This window comes from Ranitomeya variabilis, chromosome 2 (genome assembly GCF_051348905.1).
Source record: "Ranitomeya variabilis isolate aRanVar5 chromosome 2, aRanVar5.hap1, whole genome shotgun sequence".
Classification (NCBI taxonomy): domain Eukaryota; kingdom Metazoa; phylum Chordata; class Amphibia; order Anura; family Dendrobatidae; genus Ranitomeya; species Ranitomeya variabilis.
In genome coordinates, this window is record NC_135233.1 from 276,727,836 (window position 1) to 276,738,473 (window position 10,638).

The 10,638-nt window shown below is 48.2% G+C and overlaps 1 protein-coding gene across 1 annotated transcript; it reads right to left on the bottom strand.

Annotated features, from left to right (window-relative positions):
* Positions 1-3,046: 3,046 nt before the first annotated feature.
* Positions 3,047-8,584, bottom strand: SNX12 (sorting nexin 12). Its single transcript, XM_077284984.1, has 4 exons — positions 8,315-8,584; positions 5,525-5,620; positions 5,235-5,359; positions 3,047-4,330 (listed from the first exon to the last, which is right to left on the bottom strand). Exons 1-4 carry the CDS (start codon positions 8,477-8,479, stop codon positions 4,228-4,230), a joined length of 489 nt encoding a protein of 162 aa, XP_077141099.1. The 5' UTR covers positions 8,480-8,584; the 3' UTR covers positions 3,047-4,227.
* Between the last annotated feature and the right edge of the window lie 2,054 nt (positions 8,585-10,638).

Sequence of the window (10,638 nt, forward strand, 5' to 3'; positions counted from 1 at the left end):
TGAAATCAGACAGACCTGCACAATCACATGTCCGGGTCATTTTTACCGCACAATAAGTGCAGTAAAGACAAAACCCAAAAGACAATGGTGAAATTGCATTTTTTTACAAATTTTTCAGTGCATTGTATGGCAAAATGAATGGCATCATTCCAAACAGCTTGTCCCTCTCCCCCCTCCCAAAAAAAAACCCCTTGTAGGTCTATGTCAACAGAAAAATAAGAAAGTTATGGCTCTTGGAAGGAGAGAGAAAAAGCAACTGCAGAAACAAAACAACATTCCCTTAAGTGTTAAAGAAAAAAAAATTGGGCAGATAGGTGATACTTCGTAAAAATATATATAAACAATTAACAAAATGCTTAAAGGGAACCTGTCACCCCCAAAATCGATGGTGAGGTAAGCCCACCGTCATCAGGGGCTTATCTACAGCATTCTGGAATGCGGTAGATAAGCCCCCGATGTTACTTAAAAGAGGAGAAAAAGAGGTTAGATTATACTCACCCAGGGGCGGTCCCGCTGCGGTCTGGGTCCGATGGGTGTCTCAGGTCCGGTCCGGAGCCTCCCATCTTCATTCCATGATGTCCTCTTCTGGTCGTCACGCCCTGTTGAGGGCAAAGTACTGCAGTGCGCAGGCGCTGGGACAGGTCAAAGAGGCCCGGCGCCAGCGCACTGCAGTACAGACAAAGTACGCCTGCGCCGCGGCGTGAAGACCAGAAGAGGAAGTCATGGAATGAAGATGGGAGGCTCCGGACCGGACCTGAGACACCCATCGGATCCGGACCGCCCCTGGGTGAGTATAATCTAACCTCTTTTTGGTAACATCGGGGGCTTACAGTATCTACAGCATTACAGAATGCTGTAGATAAGCCCCTGATGATGGCAAGCTTACCTCACCATCGATTTTGGGGGCAACAGGTTCCCTGGTGCTCTAAAGAACTCTACTTTTTAGCAAAACTCTCACCTGGACCTCCAGGTTCTGGGATTTCAGCGTGCAGTGCAGGATCTCATAAACCTCTGCTGATCATCTCATTCTTTACACTAACCAATTACCTGTGCCAACTTTACTAAGCAGACGGTAATCGCACTAATGTTAACATTTGGCATCTGCTTGGTAAAGGGTGCAGTGTTGGATTTGTGAAAAGCATAAGGAACTCACCATCACAGTTGGGAGGGAATTTGGAGGGTTGTGGGATCCTACTCTCCATGCCAAGATTTCACAAGGAAGTTCAGACCCGACTTTTGATTGACAGTCAGGTCCTTTAGGGGCCCATTGGGGACACGTGTGACCACTTTAATTAATAGGCGTTTAGAAAACTCTACAGAGCCTATCCACTTTTTCCTTAAATAAAAAAAGGCCCTGACTAATGATAGTCACTTTTTATTTGACTAGTGGTATATTAACCCCTTAACGACCGCCGATACGCCTTTTAACGGCGGCAGTTAAGGGTACTTAAACCACAGTGCCATTAATAGCGCTGTGGAAAAAGTGAATAGCGCCCCCCCAAGTCGGATTTTCTCTGGGGTCTCGGTTACCGGGGGTAGCCGAGACCCCAGAGAACATGATTCGGGGGTTTTTTTTTTAACCGACCCCTGGGTTGCGATCGCCGGTAATTAACCATTTACTGGCGGTCGCAAAAAAACCCCCAAAAACGCGATTTCCCATTTAATTTCTCTGTCCTCCGATGTGATCGCACACCGATCGCCCCCCGATACTCGCCTGTCTCCCCCGGTGCTCCTGATGGGCGCCGCCATCTTGTTCCGGCCAAAAAATGGCAGGCAGTTTTTTTCATAAATAATAGCAAGTAATATCGAAGAATTGTTACCACTAACATGAAGTACAATATGTCACGAAAAAACAATCTCAGAATCAGCGGGATCTGTTAAAGCGTTCCAGATGCAGATCACTTTTTTTCTCCACCAACAATCTGTGTGTGCAAAGTAGTTTCTTCCATAAATTGGCTGAGACTTAAGATACCGTTAGGGTACCGTCACACTCAGCAACTTTCCAACGATCACGACCAGCGATACGACCTGGCCGTGATCGTTGGAAAGTCCTTGTGTGGTCGCTGGAGAGCTGTCACACAGACAGCTCTCCAGCGACCAACGATGCCGACGTCCCCGGGTAACCAGGGTAAACATCGGGTTACTAAGTGCAGTGACGTCACCGCTGTGCTCTGCTTTACGGCCGGCCGGCGCTGACACATTCAGTGCAGGTTAGCCGCCGGCGGGGGACGTGACAGACATCAGAAGGTGAGTATGTAGTGTTTTTTTTTTACTTTTACAATGGTAACCAGGGTAAATATCGGGTTCCTAAGCGCGGCCCTGCGCTTAGTAACCCGATATTTACCCTGGTTACAAGTGAACACATCGCTGGATCGGTGTCACACACACACCGATCCAGCGATGACAGCGGGTGATCAGCGACGAAATAAAGTTCTGGACTTCTAGCTCCGACCAGCGATATCACAGCGGGATCCAGATCGCTGCTGCGTGTCAAACACAACGAGATCGCTATCCAGGACGCTGCAACGTCACGGATCGTCGTCGTTCTCGCTGCAAAGTCGCTTAGTGTGAAGGTACCTTTACCCATTTAAGTCTGAGTTAAAAAAAAAAAAAATCAGATACCGTACGGAGCCACAGTATAGCACCCAATTTTTAAGAATACATTTCAATTCTGTAACACAGGACACCGAGTGGTCTTGTAAATGAAAAAAGACATTGTACACAAATGACAAGTTTGACTCAAAATGTCCCACACTTCTGGATGAAACTCTGAACTACGGTATTTTTTATACGCTTGTGTGAACCTACCCTAATATTGTAAAGTATATTTAAAAGTGTATTCCCATGTGAAGAATGTAGGGCATATCTTAATGTTATGCTAGAAGTGCTTGACAAGTGCAAACTTTATAGAGAGGACCAAAACCCTTGAGGGGGATGCAAAACAAATTGCACAATGGCGCACAAAATAGTGGCATGAAATATTTATCATGTATACGTTAACGATAAGTAAAAACAGTAGAAGCAGTGACAACTCACAGCCAAGATATCAGATATAGATATTTATATACACAGACATGGTCTCCAGCACAAGGACACAGGCAGCATAGTTGCTTATAAGCCCAGGTCTGAGTGTTATAACTGGTCAGCACATGCAGGAGGTCACAGTATCAGCTATGACACCTCAAATTTAACATTTAACCAAGAGCCACCATGACCTCCAACTCCAAAGCTGATCATTAATAAATACGCTGTCCCTTCCCTACATCTCCCTACAAACATGGCTAAGCAATGAAAGGTTGGTAGATGATGCCATCTTTAACCAGAACTGGCATGTAAATAGGTACTCCCGTACTGTATAATGACACCTGATAATGTATATATTCCCGGAAACAGTCATAACACAATACTGCATATCAATAACGCAGAAGCGTCAGTGTCATGGGGCTCCCGGAAACCAGACAGATCCTCGCCAGTAGATCCACATCTTTTACAAATGCTCTTCAATGCCAGTATTTATTCTTCTATTGCAATAGTCAATTTCTGAAAACGAACTGGATTCAGCCGGAGGGGTGTGATCTGTTATAACCACTGACATATCAGACAATACACATTTTTGCCGTGTTGTGCAGCAGATAGACGCCTAGACTTTATCTGATGTCTGTACTTTGAGCGTTGAATATACAGCACGCTTGTGGTGATAATCAGGGAGGGCAGGGTGTGCACACTTGCCTGATCACTCCGAGACCTGGGACATACGTTACAGACTGTATTAAAAGATCGGACAGTCGTGTAAGCGTAAAAGGGAAGAAAAAAAAAGTTTTCCACTTGAAATAGCACTCCAGGGCATGTATGAATATTCACTCAAACCAGAAGTAGTCTGATGGTGGGTCTTCTGAAGCTGAGAGAATAGTGCTTGGATGGAAAAGGATCTATCAGTAAAGCTTGTATGTTTCAGAGCTAACAACAAAGAGGATAGGGGTCAAATTGGACATCTCCCCAACTCCGGGCAAGGGAGAGGATGGAAATGAACGTGAATAAGTTTACTCGGAATAAGATTTAAAGAAGATGACAGTGATATAAACAGGTAAAAACACAGGATAGCCTCATAAAGGGCAGCATGGGGGTCTTGAAAAGAGGGGACAATTGGAGACTTAGTGTAAAAATAAATGTAATTTAGCAGGCAATGGTGTGTGAGGGGCGAGGAGGAGATGGATGTGCCTAGATTTCTCACTGGCGTACTTTGCCTGGCACATAATTTCTATCAATTGTTTCATCCTGCAAGAACATATGCAGACACCGCTCATTCTGAGCAAGGGGATGTCCGGCGATCCTGTAAAAGAAGAAATTGCTTATGTCACAAACTTATTACAAGATACAGAAATGTAAAGAGAACCCATCAGTCCCTTTATGGTGTCCTCTCTGACGGCAGCACAAAGTAGTGACACACGTGCTAATTTCACTGCGTTAATGTGTGTAGTTCTGGAAAACTTTGTGCCAGCACTCTGAAGCAGGAATACAATGTATTCATTTGATTCAGACTCCCATCGTCCATCCACCGCTTAGGCTAGCTTCACATTGCGTTAATGGGTTAACGCTAACGGACTGCATTGCTTGGCGAAATTGTCGCAATTAACGCCATGCAACGGGTCCGTTAGCGCTCCCATTGACGGCAATGTGATTCTGATCTCTAGCGCATCGCTAGCGCATACCATTTTCGGCACGCGCTAGCGATGTGCCGTTATTTTCTGACGGACCTCAGACGCTGCTTGCAGCGTCCGAGGTCCGGTCCTCGCTAGCGCAGATCGGGGGTCTGCGCTAGCGGGATCGGCAAACGCGATCCCTATACATTGCGTTAGCGCAATCCGCTAGCGCTATGCGCTTAACGGATTGCCCTAACGCAATGTGAACCTAGCCTAAGTGATATTATGCAATAACTAACAAACTCCGGTTTCTCCAAAACGACAGCCCATACATCCAGTGTGTCTGACACTACTTTATGCTGCCCTTGGGGAGACGATAGATTGCCCCTTCTTTGCAGAATGTTATTACGAGATCGACTAAATAGCTATTATTTCTTTCTTGTATATATGGAAAGAACGTGATCTACGCAGATGCTGTAGACACAAACAGTAAGACATTTTAACCGATATTAGTTTTCATTTGTCTGAGGAAGAAACATGGTGGCTTTGGTATAGTGACAGAACTAAACACATACTGAAATGAATCTATCTTACTTATTAATAAACTGCTCTAGGCCTTGCCGTCGCTCTTCAATGAAGGACTCTTCAAAAATGCCCTCATCCCCTCGGAATGGAAGCTGTCTCTTCAGTGCTTTTCCTGGCAATGGCGGTACCACAATCTATAGGAATGATTAATCACACAATTCCATTTTAATAATATGTTTCTAGTGCTTTATACATGTTACATAGAAAGTGATTGTATGTTCAGGAACTTTACCGGGGGACTCAATGTTCACCCAAATGATGTCATTTCTCTGTATGGCTCACCTTACTGTCTCTCTCACCTTACTGTCTCTCTCCAGTTCATTCTTCAGCCACTCGAAGTCACTGTACCTCCTTCTAACAGTGGAGTCCTTCAGCTTAAAGATCGGAAGATTTGTCTAGTGAAGAATGAAGAAATAGTAATAGAGTCATCAAACAGCCCAGAAAACACCTATCATAAGTGTAAATATGGATCAAATATCCCAGAGAAATAGCAGTAATATAACATCCGGCATAAAATGGCAGGTGACACAAAGGAATGCTAAATGGAAGGAAAGCAGTGCTGCGTCCAAGTATATCCACATCTCAGGGCCCAGATGCCGCGTTTTCCACGAATAGAAAAAGTCACAAAATAACCAGCGCTCTGACAATCAGAGAAAACTGAGGTACCCTACCCAAATCTATGCATGGATATAGATGAATAAATATAGCCCACTTTTCCACATGACTTTTTGGGTGTTGATTGTTTTAGGACACTTTAAAAGGGAACCTGTCACTAGGTTTGTCCCATATGAGATAAGACCACCTTTCACCACCAGCCCTCATATACAGCATTCTATTATGCTGTATATATGCCCACAATCCAGCCTGCAACAAAAGATAAACACCTATTATACTCGCCTACGGGGTGGTCAAATGGGCATGGCTGGTCTTGTTCCGGTGTCGTCCTCCTCTCTTCTGCTTCGTGTGGATGATGCGTCCAAGTAGTGATGAGCGAGTATACTCGTTGCTCGGGTTTTCCCGAGCACGCTCGGGTCATCTCCGAGTATTTGTGAGTACTTGGAAATTTAGTTTTTGTCGACACAGCTGCATGATTTACAGCTGCTAGCCAGGCTGAGTACATGTGGGGGTTGCCTGGTTGCTAGGGAATCCCCACATGTATTCAACCCTTTTCGGTAACACAGAGCATAGTGTCAGTAGTTGGCAGGAAACCTGATGACAGGCTCCCTTTTAAGTAAAGTTTGGACCGAGGATACTGGTAGGAACAAAGAAATTCATTAGTTTCTGTATGAGAAGCATCCAGTGAGCTGCAATTCATAACAGTAAGTCATTTCCCTGCAAGTTATGATTAAAGGGTTATCCCTAAAAAGTTATCACATAATTATCACTGGGACCCTCACTAATCTGACACCAGGGCACTGAAATGCTCCTGTCATTGCTATCTCTGGCCATCCCACAGACCACCATCCAGCTATCTCTCTCAGTCCCATAGACAATGAATGGAGGTTCAGAGCCCTATGGTCAGGATTGGGGGGTCACAACTTGATGAGATGGGATGGGAATAAGCATTTGGGCAGCTTCAATAGCTGTTCCTCCTGACACCCCTCCAGATACACATGCACTGGTTTCATATGAGTGTGCAAGTTTCCATGGGGAGAGAGGAGAAGGCGTCTGTCACACTCTTCGGGCAGCAGCATTTTCCCAGGAGAATAGAAGGCTACTGGGGAATTCTGCACCTTTCACACCAGAGGCTTCTATCCGGGCAACTGGTCACACACTCAAGAAGCTGACATCCAGTGAGCGCCTACGACCGACCATAGGCCCCATCCCACTGAGAAGAGCCGATCATTATCACAGGGAACGCCATGTATTTCAGTGCGGGCATGCTGCCGTATACGCAGGTGTGGGATATTCTCACCTCAGGTGTCTGGGTGGTGGGTGTGTGACCACTGCGGCCTCCAGGGTTCACAATTATTATTACTTTCCCAACCACAAGAGGGGAAACGGCAAAAAGTACATACGGTATATATTCTTTTAATTCAAAGATGTTTTCTGCACCCGGGCACACGCACAGACCAAGGGGCATGCACATGCACCCGGGCACGGACCAAGGGGCACACACACACACACACACACACGGACCAAGGGGCACACACACACACACACACACGGACCAAGGGGCGCACACACACACACACGGACCAAGGGGCGCACGCGCGCACACACACGGACCAAGGGGCGCACGCGCGCACACACACACACGGACCAAGGGGCGCACACATACGCACCCGGACCAAGGGGCGCACGCACAATCACCCACGCACGGACCAAGGGGCACATGCACATGGACCAAGGGGCACACACGCACCCATGCACGGACCAAGGGGTGCACGCACATGCACCCACGCACGGACCAAGAGGCACATGCACACGGACCAAGGGGCACACATACGCACCCGGGCACACGCACAGACCAAGGGGCACACGCACAGACCAAGGGGCACACACACGCACCCGGGCACACGCACAGATCAAGGGGCACACACACGGACCAAGGGGCACACACACGCACCCGGGCACACGCACAGACCAAGGGGCACACACACGCACCCGGGCACACGCACAGACCAAGGGGCACACACACGCACCCGGGAACACACCAAGGGGCACACACACAGACCAAGGGGCGCACACACGCACCCGGGCACAGACCAAGGGGCACACACTCGCACCCGGGCACAGACCAAGGGGCACACACATACACCCGGGCACGGACCAAGGGGCATGCACATGCACCTGGGCACGGATCAAGGGGCACATGCACAGACTAAGGGGCACACACATGCACCAAGGGGCACGTGCACACGAACTCGGGCACGGACCAAGGGGCACACACACATACACCCGGGCACAGACATAGGGGCACGCACATACACCCACACTGTGCACCATGACCCGGCTGGCAGCTCCCTGGGTGACAGGCTGGTGTGTGCCCCTCAGCAGGTGGTATGGGCACCCTTGTGTGGTGACACCCTGCAGAGTACATGGGTAGAGCCCCCGGTGACTGCGGGAGCACAGGGCGCAGCACTCACCCTCATGCGGACCTCGTACACCGTATACCGGTTTCGTCCCACTCCCACTGTCTGTGGGTTGAAGATGTCAATCTCCAGGAAGTTGCTGGGCGGACCGTACGCGTCTGTCAGATCCTGAGGTTTGGAGTTCAGACGGCGGGTATCCGCCACCGAGGCGTCCGACATACTGACCGGAAACCAGAACCAATAGACAGCGGGACCGACACACCCGGCCCAGAACCCACACAGCACATGCGCAATACGTACCGCTGCGCGTTCTCCTAGACAGAAGCTTCTAAGTCAGTGTGCGCATGCGTGGCTATCTTCCGTCGTATCCCTGAGTGCAGGGGCCGGAGCAGGCGCGGGGGGCAGAGCTTGTCTGCGCGGTGGTGATTATCTGCTCGGAGACTGAACCGTCACACACCGGGAATGACTCTCACCCGGTATCGGCTCCAGCTTCCATGTTATGATGTGTTGGCGAGAACAGCAGAAATTGCGCTGTTTTCTCACTGTTTTGCATCACACCATGCACAGCACAGCCGGGAGTCTTAGGAGATAACGAGGGGTGGCTGGTTTTAGTTTATATCTATTTATATGGTTTCGGACTTATACGATAATTCGGGGTCAAGCGTTGTCCCTTCTCCTTTTTATCTTGTTGATTGGCTGAAGCAGTGACATTGGGTATATAGCGCACATCACCACTGCAGACAATCACTGAGCACAGTGGCTCATGTTATCTACATCTGAGCCCAGCGATTGGCAGCAGCAGTGATACGCGCTCTATACGTGATGTAACCGCTGCAGTCAATCACTGACCTTAGTAGTGTGTGCCCTCTACAGAGTAACAGCTGTGCCCATTGATTGGATTGACTACAGCGGTGCTATGAGCTGTATACATGACGTCACCCCTGCAGCGTAAGAACAAAGGCGAGGTAGCGCTAAACACGGTACCCGCTGTAATTGTTATTTTATAGGTCGGCACTACCCTGCAGGCACATGGAATCTGAAACAGAACAACCCCTTTAACCTCCACTTTGTGGCTTAGTTGTCCCTTTAGCAGAGCTAAGACCAAAGAGAAGAGGGACCTTAGAGAATGCCTCGTGTGCGGAGTCCCTACCAGAGACCCCCGTTATACATTGCCCCTTGGGCCTGGTAAGGGAACAAAGGAATATGCATGTTACAATCCAACGTGCTTGTATCTCACTTTCCCCAAAGGCTGATTTTGGGGAACAATGCTTTACATGAAGACATAAAATTGTCGGCCAACATTTCATAGAATGTTAGAGTTGGACGGGACCTCCATGGTCATTGTGTGCGGCCCCCTGCTCAATGCAGGATTATGTGCATAGCCAGACTGGATTCCAAAAGCCCCACTCCAGTGTTTTTTACTTCAGTGCAGGAGTGGTGCCACTAATCTAAGGTCCCTGATCCTAGTCTTATACCTACCAGCCGCGTCTTCCGTCGTCTATGGTGCTGCTCCACTCCCGCATTATCATCTTGTGACCGCAGCTCGTGACTAACCAGAACTCAGTGTAAGCCTATGAGAGCTGTGTTGTGGCCCCGCTCTGGCTCTCATAGACTTACATGGAGAAGTGACCTCCAGCTCACCAGGAAAAACCATGGTGTGCTCCGGTAGGTGATAAACTGCTGCAGACTGACCGCAGCGGCATCGATAACAGAACAATATGGCAGCTGGTAATTCTATTACTAGGAGCAGGGGATTTACATTAGTGGTACCACTCCAGCGGTAAAATAGAAAAAAACTACTCTGGAGTGGTGCTTTAAAGGGAATGTGACATGATTAAAGGGAACCTGTCACCAGGTTTAACGCTGTTAACCTGCAGATATGGAGTTAATCTGCAGGTTAACAGCATTATGATGCTGTCCGGTGCCAGCATGCTGCCAAATGCAGCAGGGAAAAAAATGATCTTCATTCAGTCATAGGGGCGGGTCGGCTCCGGTTCGGTCACCGCTCTCGGTATACAGAGTGGCCACTGTAACCGCATCCCCGGTCCTGACTGGCACTGGCTCTACATCATGCCTACTGTGCCACTATCACCCGAAACCAGCTTACCACAGAGGGCCACTACATCCTCAGTTATAATTAAAAGGGCATAGCATCATGTATCTAATCTTTATGAAACACCCACCATCTAGAATGTGGTGCCCCCATCTCTGCACCATGTAGCTACCATTAATATGTCATTGCGATAAAGCTGAATTTAAGAACAAGGCAAGTAGTAAATAGTCAATCAACCAATAAATAGCCAATGTTACAATGTTACTCATTATCGAAGCATGTACCGGCACCTGACGCCCAGGGCCGCACAAAGGTTTTGTAATAA